The sequence below is a fragment of the Garra rufa genome, chromosome 7, assembly GCF_049309525.1.
Source record: "Garra rufa chromosome 7, GarRuf1.0, whole genome shotgun sequence".
NCBI lineage: Eukaryota > Metazoa > Chordata > Actinopteri > Cypriniformes > Cyprinidae > Garra > Garra rufa.
In genome coordinates, this window is record NC_133367.1 from 36,364,483 (window position 1) to 36,384,120 (window position 19,638).

General features: G+C 34.3%; 1 protein-coding gene across 1 annotated transcript in view; it reads right to left on the reverse strand.

The window, feature by feature from the left end:
• Positions 1–17,774, reverse strand: part of smc3 (structural maintenance of chromosomes 3) — a 38,627-nt gene extending 20,853 nt beyond the window's left edge. Inside the window, exons 1-12 of the mRNA XM_073843823.1 lie at positions 17,575–17,774; positions 16,921–16,996; positions 15,111–15,149; positions 14,930–14,997; positions 7,313–7,384; positions 7,157–7,236; positions 6,995–7,073; positions 6,370–6,487; positions 6,044–6,219; positions 5,829–5,909; positions 3,916–4,080; positions 2,632–2,753 (exon numbers count right to left, since the gene is read on the reverse strand). Coding sequence (XP_073699924.1) covers positions 2,632–2,753; positions 3,916–4,080; positions 5,829–5,909; positions 6,044–6,219; positions 6,370–6,487; positions 6,995–7,073; positions 7,157–7,236; positions 7,313–7,384; positions 14,930–14,997; positions 15,111–15,149; positions 16,921–16,996; positions 17,575–17,589 — 1,091 coding nt within the window. The 5' untranslated portion in view covers positions 17,590–17,774. The remainder of the gene's footprint in view (positions 1–2,631; positions 2,754–3,915; positions 4,081–5,828; positions 5,910–6,043; positions 6,220–6,369; positions 6,488–6,994; positions 7,074–7,156; positions 7,237–7,312; positions 7,385–14,929; positions 14,998–15,110; positions 15,150–16,920; positions 16,997–17,574) is intronic.
• Positions 17,775–19,638: the final 1,864 nt, after the last annotated feature.

A 19,638-nucleotide genomic window follows, 5' to 3' on the forward strand; every position in this document is an offset into this window, starting at 1 on the left:
TCTCTTGTGGACTATATGTAAAGGTCTTATATGTGAAATATCTTATTCAGGGGCCGGTTGCATAAACATAGCCATTATCTTAAGACTGTGTCTAAGAATAAGCCTGACCAACTAAAGTCAGTGGGGAAAGACTGTTGTATAAAATAAGTACATAGTTGTCTTTAGTAAGACAGTCTAATTTGCACTGCATTGTGGGAAAAGTAAGACGCTGAACAGCTTAAACAAAATGGCCGACAGTGGGCGCTCGTCGCAGTTTTCCTTTGCTGAAAATATTTGCATATTGGAGGAATACAATGCTGCAAAATCGATTTTAATGAACAAATTTAGCGAATACAATGCAAACAATAAAAAACACAAGGCTTGGTCCACAATAACGGATCAGTTAATAGTATAAATCCTTCTGACCCACGGACATGGTGCAGGAAGCAAAGAAGGAAATATTCAAACGAAAAAAAAACAAACAGTTCCTTTTCAGAAAGAACTTCCAGTGGACTTGATCAGTCTTTGAAAAACCTTTCTCTTCTTATTGCATGTTCATAAACCCAAAGATTAAAATTTGCCATAGCATAAGACAAACAAAAGTCTACGCTAGTGTTGTCAAAAGTCCCGGTACTTCAGTACCAAGTCGGTACTAAAAAAATTAAAATGTTACGGTTCCAGGTTTTCTTTAGTACCGGTGGTACCGACTATCCGGTCGACCCGGTTCTTGACGCGCTATCTAAAAGGTGCGCACTGCGCAGTTGCGCTCTCTTCGGCGCTGCTGCTGATGCGGTCGCTCTGAATCCACTTGTTGACAAGGAAGAGCCAGGCATGCTCCAAACATTTTCGAATTTCGGCTGAAGAAGGCGAACATCATAGATCGTCTAGGTTCTCTCAAAAGAAGGAAACGCATCAAACTGAACAAAACACAGTGAAGGCCGACTGTAGGATCAAATTAAAGAGTTCAAGTACGATATGTTTCAATTTGATTTCATATTTAGAGCTTCTGTTAAGAACATTGCATATTTTAATTTGAATGTCGGATTGTAATGTAGTTAATCGTTAGCATAAGCGGCTAACGCTAATATGCTGGGCCTTAGAGCGATTTTGAGCTATTTAACGCTCCCATAATTTTTATTAGGGTAAAAGAAAAAAGAAAGACATGATATATGTACTATTTATATACACAAATGACCTGTTTATCCAAAATATGTGTGTTAAAGAATGTACAAATGTATCGTTAACAATGTTTATGTCCTTAATATCAGTCTGTCAGAAAACGTTCTTATTCTTGGCTGGATAACTCTAGCAGGTTCATAAAGCTTTTTATTATTAAATATGAACGCAGTTTGGATTAAATAAAAGTACAGTCAAATAAAACACGTTTGATCTCCAGTTTAGTTTTGTCATACTTTACAATAAGATCAAATTCATGCATTATCTAACAAACTTAAGTGAACAATATATTTTTACAACATTAATTCAAAATGTTATTAAATACAAACACATGATCATTCATGTTTGTTCATGTTTAACAGTTTAACATGATTTTATGGATTAGTAAATGATGAAATGAGCCTAACCTTAAGAAGAAGAATTGCCATATAACTACTGTTTGTTGTCTAACAAATGAAATCATATTGTAAAGAGTTTTCAATACTGCAGTTTCTATCTAGAGATAGACAGTTAACTTAATATATGTAATCTTATCTAAATTTATTATAAAAGCTGAGGTTTGTTATTTACTGAAAATTAATATTTTTGCTGGTGTCAATGATCTAATGTTGCATCTGGTCAGACTTAGCCCACTGCTTTACTTAAATGTATTATATTTTCTTTTTACAACTGCAGATTGAGGAAGATCATGAAACACCCCAGCAAACTCTAAAACAGACAACAGTACAGATGTTTTTAGAAGCAGCAGAAACAAACTTTTGGATGAAGCTTGTGTACATTTTTTGAATGCCTGTAATTTATTCAGTTGTTATTTAATTATTAAAATGTTTACAATCCTTGAAATAGTTTTATTACTTGGAAAAACCTGAAACTATATTTAGATAAGTATAACGAATGACGTTGGTTTTTGCACATTTTATTTTTCTTTAACTTTAATTGAACATCACACTATTTTTTATTAATAATGTTATTGTGTTTTACTTTGGTACCGAGAACCGTGGATTTTCACTGGTATTGGTACCGAATACTGAAATTTTGGTACCGTGACAACACTAGTCTACGCTGTTTAAAAATCTGTCACAGCTGACAGTTGGTTTCCATGGCAACATAGATTGTAAGGAAAAGTTAGCCATGGGGTAATCAGTCTAACTTTTTGGTCTTAAATTAGACAAGTCTAAGATTTTAAGCAACTGGCTTACAAAGTAAAGACCCGTCTTAAAGAAAAAAATTAGATGACTAACTTGTAAGACCAGTCTAAAACAGTTTTATGCAACCGGCCCCAGGTCAGTACTAAATAAAAACAACATGCATTTTGTATGATCCCTCTTATTTTGATAAAATAATTAACATTTTTGCAGATTCTGCAAGGTGTGTAAACTTTTGACTTCAACTATATATCCTGCTTCACTAGCATGTAAATGAACAACAAATACAACAGGGACTTCACGGGCCCTTTCAACACGTCAAAGCGTTTACCGGGAAATTCCTCGCTCCTCTCTTTCTTTCACGTTGTTAAATTTGGGCTCTGTTTCCTGCAGCTCTTTCTGTTTTTCTTCAATCTTCTCCAGAAGCTTCTGCCGCTCTTTGAGCAGTCGTTTCTGTTAGACAGGAAGCAAGCAGAGTATTAAATCACAAATAGTGACATCAATCTTACCTTTTTTTATAGAAAGCCTAAATTCATTTCACGCAAATGCACAAGGAGGTGTTCTTACTGAAATGTAGAAGAATAAACCGTACACAAGCAGGTGGGTCGATTCAACGTCACGAGCAGAACAAAGGGGATCTCCATCTGAGCAAACGTACATTCGCATTCACCAATCAAAGGGCAAATGACGCACTTCTGCCTCACCTCCATAGGAAAACACACACACACTTGGCCAGGTGGGGCTAATCCCTCTCTAAGCCAGGCAGGGATGCAGGAGGGCCGACCGAAAGTGTGTATTTCACACATACAGGGATACACGAGCGTTATGTGTGTGTTTGCGTCTGGCTACAAGCCCGGGCTGGAGTGAGCGTGTGTAGATAGTGACGCAGACGGAGACACTGCGGACCCTCTGTTCACTAGTGGCTGCCAGCATTTCCTGCAGCTCTCCGGCTTTTCGTGTGCAATTATGAGTGTGTTTGCATTCGCGAGCATGTGTATCAAACTCGCGTGTTTGCTTATGTGAATTCGGTCACCGCTTTGCTTTTGCAATAGGTAAAAAGCAAGCAGGTGCATATTTGTTTGAGGAAATACACTTGTACGACAAAGAATAAAGCAAAAAGAAAATGTTATTGAATGTAGCCTTTTTATATGGGATATGCTGTTTTATGAAATATGCCCTTTTGGTAACGTTAAAGACATTTATAGTGTTTCAAAGCATTTTCAGATTTCTTGATATTATTAAAATACATGTTTTTTGAGCAGCAAATCAGCATATTAGAATGATTTCTGAAGGACCATGTGACACTAAAACCTTGAGTAATGATGCTGATAGTTTAGCTTTGCATCGCAGGAATAAATTACGCTTTAAAATATATTCTAATAGAAATCAGTTTTTTTAAATTATAAAATTATTTCACAATATTACCACATTTTTGATCAAATAAATGCAGCCAGGGTGAACATAAAATCACCTTAAACCTAAAGCAATTTTTTTCAAACACTAACTTTCTCTTTTCCAAGATGGAAACACATTTTCTTCTAAATGTGTGTGTCGAGTGCATATGTGTGCCTGTAGCGCGTGCATGTGTTCGCGTGTGTGCGTCTGCTAGTCGTACCCTCTGTTCGCTGTTTCCTGCCAGCTCGTCCTGCAGATCTTTGGCTTTGAGCTCCAGTTTGGTCCTCTGTTTGATCTGCTCCTGTCGCTCCGAGCTCAGCTGTTCCTTCTCCTCCTTCATGGCGGAGATTCGAGCCTTCAGCTCCCTCACCACACGCTCCGTCTCCTGCAGAGACACAGAGAGACTGAGGTTAGATAAGATTACACAATATAAGCTGTTGTATGACGTGTGAAGGCAGATTCTTAGAGCGTCTTCACATTTTAATACTAGGGGTCTATGATTTCCGTGATGCAGAAAACACGGACTGAATACAGTCATAAAACAGAATTTACTGTATAACACGGAATGTTACAGAATTTGCCACATTTTGGATCAATAAATCAAACATAGGTCAGTACACTTAAATCAAAACACAAGATGGACTAGGGAAGTCACTAGCGATTATTTTGGTAATCAAGTAATCGTCAATTATTCTGACTATTAATCAAGTAATCAGATAATTACAGGGTCCTCGACGCCTCACAATATGAGTACATCAACACAAACATAATCTGATCTCTAGAACTTCATGAGCATTTTACCATTTCTTTTGAGAAAAAAAACTACCATCATATCATACTAACATAAACTTATGTCAAAATAAAACTTTGGTTTAACATGAAGAAATTGTGACAGAAATATATTACTTAAATTAATCATAGTACTACTAATAAAACTATTATTATTAACATTATTTTTAAAGGAACATTTACCAGAAAAAGTATTTACCAGAATTTATTTACCAACTGAATTTTAGAAAAAAAAAAGAAAAAAAAATAATAATAATACTAATAATAAATTATTTTATTGAAATTATTTTTAACAAAATTAATTTATTAGAGATGCTTTTAATTAATTAAAATAAAACCATTAAAAGGGAACTCGGAAAATTAATGAAAAACAGAATTTCGTAAAAATAAAACTGAATTTGAAAATAATAAAACAATTTTGTTTAATAAAATCAATTAATTAGAGATGCTTTTGATGATTAAAATGTAATGAAACCATTACAATGGAACCCAGAAAATTAATGAAACATAGAATTTGGTAAAAAAAAAAAATACTAGGTAGAAAAACTAAATAATATATATATATATATATTTTTTTTTTAAGTAAAATCAATTAATTATGAGATTAGAATTTACTGAAACCATTAAAATTTAATCCAGAAAAATAATGGAGAACAGAATTTGGTTAAAAAATAAAACTGAATTTGAGAAGGGAAAAAAAGAAATTAAATAATAAATGTTTTTTTTTTATAAAATCAATTAATGAGAGATGGTTTTGATTAATACAATTTAATGAAACCATTAAAATGGAAGCCAGAAAATGAATGGAAAACAGAATTTGGTAAAATAAATAAATAAAACTGAATTTGAGAAAGAAAGAAAGCGAGAAAATAAATAGATAAAGCCTTTTTTATTTTAATAAAACTGAATTTGGGTGGGGGGGGGGTATTTCATAAGGCCTTAAAATGTAATGTTTGTTAAACTTTTAATAAACTGTTCAATTCTGTAAGTTTAATGATTTGGACTATTTAGACATGTTTTAGTTTTTTTTTTTTCTAATTTAACCATTAAAACTGTCTAGAAAATTTAAAAAGAATGTTCCTGGTTTTATGATGCTTGATTCATCAGTGAATGTTAATCTAAAAGCTTTTTGTTATGTATCGATGTGTGACTGCACAAGCTTGTTAAAAATAAAGTGCAGTATACAGGATTTTTTTTTTTTTTTTTTCTTCCGTTTTCTGAACATTCCCATGCAAAATGTTTCACCATGACGTTAGGCTGTCTGACACTTGCTTGGACCTAGTTCTGAACACAACGTTCTTAGCACCTTTCCAAAACAAGAACAAACTAAACAGCCCAGTTTACCTCCACTTTGTCTCGAGCATCTTGTTGAGCGTCTCGCAGTTGTCTTGATTTGTCTCCACAGGTTTCTCTCTTACTGGACAACTAGAAGAAGACAATCACATCATCTTTAACTTATCAGCAACAAAGCACCATACAGTGCTGAATGCTAAGGTAATTCACTGTTATGACCGAATTAGATCGGGAACGTGATGACAAGTAAGAATTGACGCGTGTACCTCATCCAGTTTGGCCCGGGTCTCGTTGAGCTCCTGGTTGTAGATGGTGTACTCCAAAGCTCTTCTCATTTTGTCCCACTTCTGGTACTGAGCCAGTTCTTCTTTCTCGTCCTCCAGAGTGTGCAGACGCTCCTCGATGTACTTTAGCAGCTCATTAATCTTCTCTCGCTTTCCCTCTGCACACATACGCACAAGAACAAACTACACGTCACAAACTCTGACCGTAAAACACAACAGCAAAAGCATCTACCGCAGTGTTTCTGGCATTTATTAATAATAAATGGCTTTTTACATTAATAACACATCTGAACAGAAACATATCCTACCAGTTTCCTTCATGAGCGAAATACTCTCTTCTTTGCGCTCATCATAGACTCTGGTTCCAGCCACCTCTCTGAGCAGCTTCAGACGCTGAGAATCAGGCGCTGTTGCCATTTGATTGATCTGTTTTCATGTTTGAGACAATGAAATGAGTGAACAAACTCTGAGAATGTGTTAAAGGATTAGTTCACTTTTAGAAGTATCTTCTGATAATATACTCAGCCTGATTTCATCCAAGACGAATGCATTTCTTTCTTCAGTCATAAAGAAATGAAGGTTTTTGAGTTAAACATTCCAGGATTTTTCTTCATATAGTGGACTTCAATGGGGACCAACGAGCTGAAGGTCCAAATTGCAGTTTCGATGCTGCATCAAAGGGCTCTATACAATCCCAGGCGAGGAATAAGTGTCTTAACTAGCGAAAAGATCAGTCATTTTCTAAGCATAGAGCCATTTGAAGTTGCATTGAAACTGCGATTTGGACCTTCAACCATCCCCATTAAAGTCCACTATATGGAGAAAAATCCTGGAATGTTTTCCACAAAAAAAAAAAATCTTCATTTCTTTTTGACTGAAGAACGAAAAAGCCACGTACTTGTTTGTAAATGAGCATTAGTGTTACTTGCGTACCTTTCCCTGTTTGACAATGTAGTAAGGGTTGCTGCGGGAGAAACCAGCACTCTCCAAAAGGTTCATCACATCGTTTTTACTAAGAAACAGAGAACACAATACATTCAGCTACAGCTCTAAGCAGTCAAATGTCTTCTGATATGTTACGGGAACTAAACTTACGTGACCATCTTTTTGTCCAAGAAGTACTGGTCTTTCTTTGCGCCGATGACACGACGCAGAGACACCTCCTCTTTATCAATCTGAGAGCAATGGGGTTTTGTTACTCGCCTGTCTTTACTTTAGTGCACTTCTCAACATTTAAGACAAATTTCTTACCGGCAGCCTGTTGTCGGAGTTGTCAAATATAATCTCCACGAAGGCTGAAATGACCCGAGGACCAGTGCCTTCCTGAAAATTACATGGAAGTACATAGTTTAGCATGGTTAGTAAAAAAATTATTTTAAATGGGCTATTCTACAGAATTGATTCGAAGTCAGAGTTGGAAACTTCTTGACAAAAACTTTTGTATGTATGCAAATTGTATAATATCCAAGGTACACATTTCGAGTAATTGTGCAGTTAATTCTCATACTGTATTTTCAGAATGTTTTAGAATATTTGTGCTCTCCCCAAATTTGTGACTACCGAAACATACTAACATATGATTTAATAAGACAAGTTAAGACCTATTAAGATTTTACTTACATCTTCATTGTAAATATATATTTTATGAGAAAGTTTACAAAGGTAAATCAATAACACAGTTGCAATTGTAACAATATCTTAAGTGTGATTTATGAGATTTGTTGTATTTTGTTTCTAGTTGATCATACTGATTCAAACTTACGGATTCATTAGTTTATATATACACTGAACCAAACACTATCATAACATCTAAGCTGATAATTCAATATACTTTATTTCTGACAAAACATCCCATGTTTCGGTTTTGACTGCATATTTTCGGTAGTGACAGTACTGTTTGGGTATCAACTAGGGCTGTGCAATTAATCGAAATTCAGTTTCGAATTCGATTTCTGCTTCAAACAATCATGAAAATACAGTATTCGAGAAGAAAGGATTATTGCGCCCCATTCCGCCCCCTTTCCAGCGGAACGTGACGTGCTTGATTTATTAATGGTTTTTTTTTGATGTTGTGTTTTTTAAAAGCACGAAGGAAAACTTGCTCTGTTCCGCGTATGCGCTCAGAGACAGAGCAGAACACGGACATGTAAAGTTATCTTTTAGCACAAGGGGCACGCCTAAACGGTCAAATACAACAGTATTTCTAAATGATGCGCTTGGTGATTATTCATGTAAACCCTTGTCAGTTGTGACTTAAATGATTATAAACAGTTGAGAATGAAAATACGTGTGTAACAGTACATTGGATCTATGTGGCTTTTGAAGCGGCAACAAATAACATCCCTTCTGCTGTCTCTGTGATACGTATTAATAAAACGTAAAAAAACAAAGAGAAAAATCACTCACTGCTCTCGAATGAATGACTTTTGTAGTTTTAATAAGAGACAAAGCATGTTTAAATATTACAGTGAAGACGTGGTTTTATTTTACATTGAAATAATTACATTCAATTTCTGTAGTAGGCTGTTAGATTACTTTAGATTTGCATACAAGTATTCAGGAATTTTTTTTTAAAGCACTGTTTTGTTTTGTTTTTCTGCTGTATTGCTATCTTTAAATTAATCATTAATATAAAGTTTTGGACCCAGTCATAATCGTGTTAAATAATAGTGATTACAATATTGACCAAAATAATCGTGATAATAATTTTTTAACAGCCCTAAGTAGCGACAACATCACATTACAGAATTTAAACCCACATACTAAAACACTACAAAATATACTAAAATACTAAAAAGTTGCATTACTGTACTAAAATTGAGTTTTTACCTCCAAATAAAGAATTCTATGTTCTTTTGTCACTACTGAAACAATGACAACATGTTTTGGTCGTGACTGTTGCAGAAGTGACAATTTTATGGGATAACACAAAAAAAACAAAATGCCACTATCAGAACTTCACCAAATGTTTTGGTTGTGACTGTTAAGGTCTTTGCACACAGAATCAGAAATTTTCACACATTAAAAAGTAAATAAAATTTCACGTTGTGTCAATCACATTTACACACTCTCTTGGTTAAACTGTCACACAAACTTTTCGTCTGTCATAAAAATAAAAAAAATTCGGATCATTTTCACATCAATAGCAAGCATTTTGATAGTAAAGGATGACAAATACGAAAAAATGCATACAAAAATTTCAGACTCAGTGTGCAAGGACCTTTACGGTAGTGACATTTTTATGGAATAACACCCAAAAAAACAAAAATGTCACTACCAAAACTCCAACAAACGTTTTCGGTCTAACTTTACTAAATGTTATAGTTGTGACTGTTTCAGTAGTGACAATTTTAGATATTTTTGGTCCTACCTCAAAGATGCTAATCAGCACATGGATAGTTCTGAACAGTTTTACTAATATAAAATCTAAAAGTTATGAAATAACTCTCGAAAAAGTGTTTACTTTATAGAAAATGGTGTACCTAAATGCTTTTTAAATGTGTTTTTTAGTTGTTGTACAGCAGTTTGGACCAGTTCTGTAGAATGGCCCATATAAAATAAAAACAATCAAATTCATAAGCTTTGATTTTTTATTTAGTCAAACTTAAAGGCACAATATGCAAGAATGTTGTAATAAAATATCCAAAAACCACTCGCACAGTGTTATATATTTCATGCAGTTGAGTACTTTGGTTATCTCAGAAGTTCTCAAGGATTTGTAAATCCAGAGAAATTCCAGTTTTAAATAATGACTCGTCCCTGGTCATTGTCGCCTATCAGTGACGCAATATCCGCGCTATCCTCGTTTCCGCTTAGAATACTATGGCAACACATGTGGACAAATGCGAAAGTAATTATGCCGCTGTTGTGCATTCTCATGGATCACGATTAAGTATGGAAAATTAGGGCTGGGCGGTACACCAGTGTCATAGGCAGCACCGGTGTGATATTGCACCACGACATGGATTTTCTAGTACCGTCAATACCGTAATAAATCATGTGCTTCAAACGGCTGCATTTACATCAATAATAGCTAATTCTAAATAATAAGGCATTAAATTTTCTTCAAACGTTCAGTTGTGGTCTGAATACCTGTCCTTATACTAAATATCTTGTTGTAAATAAAAAAGTAAAACATATTCGTATCAGCTTTGCAGGTGGTAGGTAAAAGGGGAGTGGCCATTAAACGACTGGTGAAACATCGTGAAGAAAGGTCGGGCCTGTAGCCTATATCAGGGGCGGAATGGCAATCGGGACGACCGGGACTTTTCCCGACGGCCGGCCGAAGGATTTCCACAGCGGATCACAAATTGAGCCTTCGCGAGGCGAACTAATATTGTATATCATTTTCGCACTTTCAATATGCAGGGTATAGAAATCGCTTTTAAATGAGTGCTCGCGCTGTTTACTTTTACTTTCGATTTTGCAATAACGCACACTCTGTAAAGGGAGCAGCACATCTTATAATAGATATTTGTCAGTAAATACAAGATTGCAGCAAATCCTCCAGTCTATTTTGTCATCTCTCTTTACTTTCGACCCATGATCATTCAAATCTAAAGGTCATTGTACACTGAGTCCGATTTTCGTATGCATTTTTTTTTTAGTTCGCCATCCTTATCAAAATGCTTATTTTTTAGTTCGCCATCCTTATCAAAATGCTTATTATGGATGCGAAAATGCAGAAAATCAAACAAGATCCAAATTGAAACGAAAGTTTCAGAGGCAGTGTGTAAACTTGATTAACATAACCTGTATTTTTTTTTGCGTGCAAACATCTCGGACGAAAATTTCGTACTCATGTGTGCAATGACATCAACGCCAGCAGCTCGTGTTGGATGCAGGGTTGCCAAGTCCGCGTTTTTCCCCACAGAATTGGTCTACTTTTAAACTGTTGCTATGGGTTGATTTCACGTCAGTTATTTAAAGGTTTTATATATTGCAGAAATTAAATTTCAATAAAAAATAATTTTTGTTTTGTTGTACACTGTTAAGTAAGATCTTTAGGTTTTTTGCAAAATAAATATGTTGAGAATGCATAATACTCTCCCATGTCTCTTTTTGATAAGGATACCTACCATTTACTTATTAAATTATAAAAATATTAACTTTATTCACATACTAAAGGGACAGGACAGGCTACTCCTCCCAAAATGTACCAAAAAAAAGCAATACCGTGATATTATACCGTCACCGTTCAAAAGATGAAAAATACCGTGATATTAATTTTAGGTCATATCGCCCACCCCTATAGAAAATAATGATAATAAAAACACAGACATACACCAACTGAGGCAAGAAGGCATTGGTACAAACACAGAAATAAAACTAGAATAAATATCGGCGTGGCATTTTTGAAATGGAGAGAGCTTTGCGAAAAACTTGGGACAGAGGCTCTCGCCTGTGTTTTAATTAGGGGTGGGCATAGATTAATTTTTTTAATCTAGATTAATCTAGATTAAAATGGCTAATTTGAATTCTGCTGAAGGCATTCAGAATATGTGTGCTACCCAAATAATGACTAAAAGTAAGTCTTTGAGAATGGATCATAAAGCTCATAAAGCTGTTCTATGATAATTTGTTGATGAAAATAAATTATGTTCAATAAGATGTACTTGTGTTTACTAACTAACTAACAATGAAATTATTTTTTCTACCTATTAGATTGTGTTTTTTTTAACGTCAACACCTACCCAACCCTAAATTTAGCCCTTACTGTAATAAAAAAAAAAACAGTATTATTGTTGTACAGTGTGATAAAAATATACATCTACATATATATATCTATGGTAGCCAGCGTTTCCCCTACGTTTCCAGCTTTGGGGGTGGGGGGGGGGGGTTACATGTTACACCGTACTTTTATTTTGACAGGTTGCCGTGAAGTCTCTGTGTCATACAGTATGATATGATGCTAGTTTTCTCAAATGAAACGGTAAAAGTGACACTCACAGCAGTTTTGGAGATTAAGTTTATCTGTTCATGTGAGATGCAAATGCCAAAAATTACCGGGAGCGTCACGTGTGTTTCAGTATGCGTGTAGTAAAAGCTCGTCTCCACCATTCATTCATACAGCTAGGCAAACGGAACATATCGGATTCATATTAAAACGGTCTTTTTGCATTTCAGTTTTCACATACACTAGTCCATATCGCGATTTGAATTAAGTGACAGACCAACATTTGATTTATGAATCCAAAAAACGACGAATTTACGTGGCATTTCGCTATAGTAGATTCGTTTTTTATGAATGGAGGACGACGCGACCCCGTCTGTGTTTTGACGGAGGAGACGTAAACGCGCGACCATATTCTATAGTCTTTGGTATACATCCGCGTTAAACTATTAAGGTGAAAGTCATCATAGCTTGTGTAGTTTAGACCCAGCTCCCAACCCAACTTTGAGAATAGATTAACGGCGATATTTTTTTATCGCACGATAAGAGTCTCACGTTAACGCAGCACGTTAACGCCGATAACGGCCCACCACTAGTTTTAATAGACAGCTAAGCAAATATATATAATTTATTATGCAAGTAATAGTCATGTACAGGTGATTTAAACTAGGGGTGGGCGATTTGGTAAAAATATCATATCACGATTTTTTCAAGAAATATCACGATTCACGATTTTATCACGATTCTTTGTCATGTTGGTTTTACTTTTTTACAAGTTGTCTGAGTAGTACAGCCAAATTAATTTTTCTATTTTAAAACCAAAACCTTACAAGGTAACAAAATATAAAATAAAAAGAATGGCAGATATTTAAGCCAAAGTGGGCGAAGACAAAAATCTTTGTCATTATTTTCTTTGTTTTTAAAAAATGAGAACAAAGATAAGCTACATGTTACATATACACATACTATACAAATAAAACAAACAGTGCTTTAATTTTCAGGTACAGTCGGTGTATTTATCAGTAGCATTCAAGAAATTTAATTAACAAATATAAAAATAAAACACTATATACATTATATACATAAATTATACATAGAAGCAACATTTAAAGCAACTGTATTGAAGTTCTTCAGTCAAGAGCAGTGAGTGATTTTCCTTTGCGTTTTGTTTTATTAGCGTATCATCACCCAAAAATGACAATTATGTCATCATTTACTCACTCTCGCATTTTTTTAAGCATAAAACATGCTGAACATAAAACTTATTTTGAATAATGTGGGTAACCAAACAGTTGCTGGGTCCCCAGTTACTTCCATATATTTTATTTATTTATTTTAAGTCAGTGGGGACCAGCTACTGTTACCCACATTCTTCAAAATATCTTCTTTTGTGTTAAGCACAAGAAAAAAATTAATAGAGATTTAGGACATGTGAGTGACAAGATTTTTGGGTGTACTGTCCCTTTAATGACAATCGACAGCATGTTTAGCTCTGTTGCAGAGCTGCACGCATCTATACAGGCGCGCATCCGTTTTTCTCTTAACTGTGTACTTTCACTTTAGACAACCGACTGTGTTTATATGTAATCCTTGCGTGTTTTTGACAGTATAAGCAAATTAAACGCCAAAGATAGCTCAGTTTAGTAATCAGGTGCTGTTTGACAGGCTTTTAGCGCACGTGCTTCAGGTTTACGCGCTCATGAAGCGCATGCCAGAACAGCGCGCGGACCAAATGGCGTTATTTTACCGGCAAGACTTTGAAGCACATTCAAATAATGTACTTTTGTGATCGCGAATATGAATAAGTGCAGTGTCCCGTGAGTGAATGTACAGTATATTAAGACGGAGGCACACTGTAGCACGATACTACGATATTTATTCAAAAGCAGATCGTGGAGACATTTTAATCGTCCACGATCAAAAATCGTCATATCGCACACCCCTAATTTAAACAAATATAAATGAAGCTACTCTAAGAATTAAAGAATGTTACTGTATTAAAATTATGACTATCGTTATAGGTATTTGTTAATTGACGCGTCGCGAAATGTAAGGGTGTACTCACACTAGACGTTTTAAACCGTACCCAAAGCCCGGTTCGTTTGACTTGTGTGAGTGCTCCGTGCGTTAAGCTGGCCCTGTCCCGGCTGAAAGGGGTGGACCAGAGAGCAGTTCAGTTGGGCTCAGGGCGGTACGCATGTAAGCGCTAACCGTGTCGGAGCACAAAAAAATACTATTTTGTGTCTACTACTGTCATCATTATGACCGCAAACGTATCCTGCTATTACCACCACACTACACTTTTCAAATAATTTAATTCAGTAATGTATATTTAAGTTTATAATGGGTCTGGTTCTCTCCTTATCGATGAACAGGAATTGTAGTTTGCGAGTAAAACTGCAAATTCTTTAACTAACGTTCGTATTCTTTCACTCTCCGTAATAACTCTCTGATACATACAAGTGAAAACCAATGAACGGCATAAATGAATTATTATGAATTATTAGGTCAAATATTAGAAAAGGTGATTTTCTCCGTTATCTCGTACATGACGTAACTGTGTTTCGGCCGAAGCTTGAGTGCGTGGCTAGCGGGGGTAATCGCGCTCAGGCTCGGTTCAAGGCAATTGTGCCTAGTGTGAGTAAGTGTAAAGTTAAGCAGTTCTCTGTTAGACATGGAGTGCCTCTTCAAACACTATCTACAATAGCTTCTTCTAGTGACGCTCAATCAGGTTGGTAGGCAAAAAAGACAGCATCTCATCCGTGAACATGATTTGTGAAAACGACATTTCCCATCGCTCCACGCTCCATACTTGCGTCATAGAACGTCGCCTCTGTTATTGTTTTTAAAAAATGCGACCCCTGACGGCGAAAACTTACATATTGTGCCTTTAACTTCATACTTTTTTTTTTTTTTTTTAAATAGAATATAAATGAAATAAACAGAATAGAATAGAATAGAATAAAATAACTCACGTGAAGCAGAGCCAGACGCTGCTCTGGACGAAGATGACTGAACTCATCACTGAGTACAAACTGAATGGCTGATGGGGAAAAAATTAAAATCATCATCACAAACTATTTACCCACATATCAGTCTTTTAATGTATTAAACTACTTTAAATAATAATAATAATAATAATTAAGTTTTACTTACCATAAAAGAAGTTACTCTTTCCTGATCCATTTCTTCCAACTGTAAAAAAAAAAAAAAAAAAAAAAAAAATCAATGAAATATTGATTACCTTTTATATACACATTAAATATTTATAAATAAACATACTCTTTTCCTACTTTTTAATATTGTTTTTTTAGGTAAAGTTCTTATTTAGTTTCTTTTTTTTTATATTATATTATATTACTATATTTTAATTTTGTATTATATTTTTGTATTATACTACATGTCATGTATGGTTATCTATGTGACAAAAAAACTATACACAAATGATAAAATATAGTAGTTCAGCAAATTTTATTTTTGACTATATATATATATATATATATATATATATATATATATATATATATATATACACACACATGGGTCAAAGATAAAAAAGGGTTTAAGCATAAAAGCAATAAGTGTAATACTACTTTAACAGGGTTTCTGCAGGATTTTCAAATCTTATTTAATGCCCTTTTTAATGCCATTTCTAACATTTTTAATGCCATACGCAACAAATAACTTAACACGGCTGTGTATGAATGCGTGTATATTATAATGCATTTTTTTCATGCGGTCTTACAATGAGGCAACAATGAACATACATGACTCTGCTGAACATAATTAGAAATGGCTCAGGAGACAGCTTAAAATGTCAGCGTTTATTTGCAGATTTCAAAATTTCAAATATCAATTCTGAACAGAAAAATTTCAGAAACTTTGAACTCTTAGAGGCTAAAACTGACCGCTCTTAAAAAGTCTGTGTCACACAATTTTGGACCGGCCAGAAGCAATTACCAAACTGCTTCCGTGTTTATCATACTTCGCGACAGTGAATCAAAGTTATTAATTATACAGGCTACATTCAAGATAAATTGGTAATATTTGTTTCTTCAACACTATCTAAAGTTTTAATGCCTGTATAAAACAATTTAATGCTTTTTAATGCCATTTAAGGCCTTAATTTTCACAAAATCAATTTAATGACTTTTAATGCTTTTTAATGCCCTGCGGAAACCCCGTTTAAATTGTTCTTGTTTATCCAAAAAAAAAAAAAACTTTTTTTTTTTGTTTAATTTAATTGCATTTTTGTTTTTTTGTTTTCTGAGCAAAACATAAATATCATACATTTTCCCTAATTTAGAGTAGACACCAACTAAAATGTCATTCAATCTAACAATCTTATCAGGCATATTTACAACAAAAATCAATTTATGACATATTAAGACAAATTACTCTCACCCCAAATACTAATTAGGTGTAATTCTACATTTTTAAAATGTGCCACTATCCTAGGTTTTGCCTATTTGTCAGTAAACTTATTTAAAACACAATAAAATGTATTATGCTCTCTTATTCTTTATATATATTTTAATACGTACAAGTCAGAATAAACATACTGTTTGAATTTTTACATAAATATTGTGTAACACTGAATGACAATGTAACATTATTTCAACCAAATTGACATTTTATTCTCCAAAAACTTATCTGAAACCTTAAAGTAGACACTTAACTTACATTTAATGTGCTTTCTATGGACTTTTGTAAATTTCTTTTGATATGAACAACTTAACATCTTTGACTCACATAAACATCTCAGTCAAAAATGAGATAATGATACTCAGTGAATGCTTTTGAAACACATTATTCATCCATCAAATTCTTTTGCTTCAAACCTAAAATCTCAAACCTCAGCCCAATCAGATTCACATAGAAACCTATACATCGAAGCCTATTAAAAATGTACTTTTTTTTTATAACTCATTCAGATATTTCTACTATGATGAAATGTCAGACTTACCTATAACATTGTGTTTGGAGCTGAAGGGATCAACCACAGTCTGATCTCTGTAGCTGCGAAACCCCTGAATAATAACCTGAAAAACACATTTCACAAAACTTTACATTAAATATAACATCAATACAGTGTTATAGCAATACAACCTGTCAGAATGCTTTTCAGCCAAATATGCTTAAAGTCAAATAAGATCTCAAACAAGAAGTAATGCAAAACTAAACTTGTTTTTGCAGAGATATGAGTTATCTGTGTACGTCCAACAGCACGTTATTAACTATTTACATAACACATAACGTTAACTCTTTGTTAGTATTAACTACCGTTATAAGTTCATTTCTACTTAGCAGCGTGCTTACATTTGAACATCAGCGGCAAACGAAAGTCAACTTCAGTAGTAAATGTTTAATATACAGATGGCATAAATAATTTTGATGCAATGTTTTGCTGGTTTTGACAGCTAATGCTAAAGCTAATGCTAACTTCATTGAAGGCCATGCACTCGTCAAAACTTACAACTCAACATGCTTAAGATAAAGGAAAATGCGTTTCTGTGCACATTTGACAGTTAATATATCTTAGTAATTAGCTGAATCGCAATTTTCAACATATAAATCATAATATCACACGCAGCGTGTGAGCCGCATCTCAGTCACTTACCTGTTTAATGTACATGGCGGCTTATGCACAAAACTCTCCTCAGAAACCAGCCGACTCAAGTCAAATTAAACACCCTCCTCCTCAAAGAGAAGAAGGGTTAGGTGAAGATAAATACACTTGCACACTGGATAAATTTGTCCGATATTTACTCTTCTGTACGATCAAATTTTACTTTCCCTCCCCTCACGAAACAGACATAACAGTCAAAATGGCGGCAGAGGCGGGACGAGCGGACGAGACTACTTGACTTTTTAGGGGGAGTTATAATTATCGTTTAATATAACCGTCTAAAGCAACAGCAAATGGAGCGCACGAACTTCATATATCAACATAATCTTATTATATTTATTAATAACTAAATGTTTAATGAGCTCCAAGCTTTTTCATTAGTTTCATATCAGTTTTAGATTTAACGCTACCCCTATTTCTGTCAAGTTAGTTTAGTCATTCGAGGTAGAGATTGGGCGCCAAGACAGATGCTCTCTGTAGAATAAACACTTGAGTAAAGCATGTTATGCTCATTCATTATTACCATTGATTCATCATACTTCATTTCACATCTTTCATTTAGTATTTTTTCCCCATTTTTAATCCATTTCACCAACAGAAAAGCACCATAGTATTCCAGTGTTATTTCCTCTACGAAAATTAACCATGGATTTACCACAAATAAAACCAAAAAAACATGGTTACTCTAGTTAAACCATGGTTTTGCTAGACTAGTCATAGTTTAAACGTGGTATTTGTATTAAAACTACAAATTGTTGTACAAATGGTAATCAATACGCCAAAAAACATGGTTACTACACTTTTACTAGCCATATTGGCGGCACTGAATGTAAACAATGCCACTGAACCAAACTAAACTTGCATATTTTGATGATTATTTCTGCTAAAAATGGTCAATTATTGTCGTATTTTGGGCTGTACTAATCGGGAAAAACATTTGGAGTACTATAGACTGCCAAAAGTTATAATAAATCAAGTAGAAGAGTGGGAAAAAAACTGTCTGAGGAACAAAAGGCGTTTGTGGTTGGCCCAAACCAGGATTTCCAAAGCAAGAATCTTGACAACTTTCATGTTTGTTCTTTTCATTTCCAGTCAGGGAGGTGAAATATTAGGATAATATCTTAATTAATACTGCTTGTACGTATCTTTATCAGCTATTAACTTTAGTTTGTCAAAATATTGCACTCTTTCATACTTACTAAGTCCTTCTCTATATGATTTAGCAGCTTCCACATGTTTTTTCTGTCATTCAGACAGCATAAATTAGCAGAGCAACGTATTCAGCAGTACATTAACCGTGCAATCCATGCTGTTGTTTACATCCGAGTCTCTCCAATATGGCCGCGCATCCAGGTAACTGACCAAATTGTGACATAAGTGCAAACCCTTTATAAAACCATGGTTAATTTTCGTAAGGTATATAGGCTAAATACAGTATCGAGTCAATATAGCAATTTTTTTTCCACACGTAAACAAACTGCACCACTATACAGAAACAAAAAAAGAATATTATTATCGGTTACCAGCAGTGTCAGGTAAGTATTTAATAAATAATTACATCTTCAACAGTGTAATTAGGTTACTGTACTAATTACTCTCTCCAAAAGTATTGGATTATGTATTTACTAATTACTTTTTAAATCCTATAGACTATAGCAACCTCTACTAGTTTAAGAATGGGCATGAAACTACATTAGAAGTCACTGTTATTAAATTACATAAAAATTCAAAGTAATCCCTTACTTTACTTTCTGGAGGAAAAGTAATTGGAATTGGGATTACATTAGGATAGGTCAAATCTGAAAGCTGAGGGTGCAAAAAAAAAAAAAAAAAATCGGAGAAAATTGCCTTTAAAGTTGTCCAAATGAAGTTCTTAGCAATGCATATAACTAATCAAAAAGTAAGTTTTGATTTTGGCATAAAAGAAAAATCGCTAATTTTGACCCATACAATGTATTTTTGGCTATTGCTACAAATGTACCTTTGCTACTTAAGACTGGTTTTGATTTCCAGGGTTACATTATGTACGTTATAAAATGGTTATCATTATTTTAG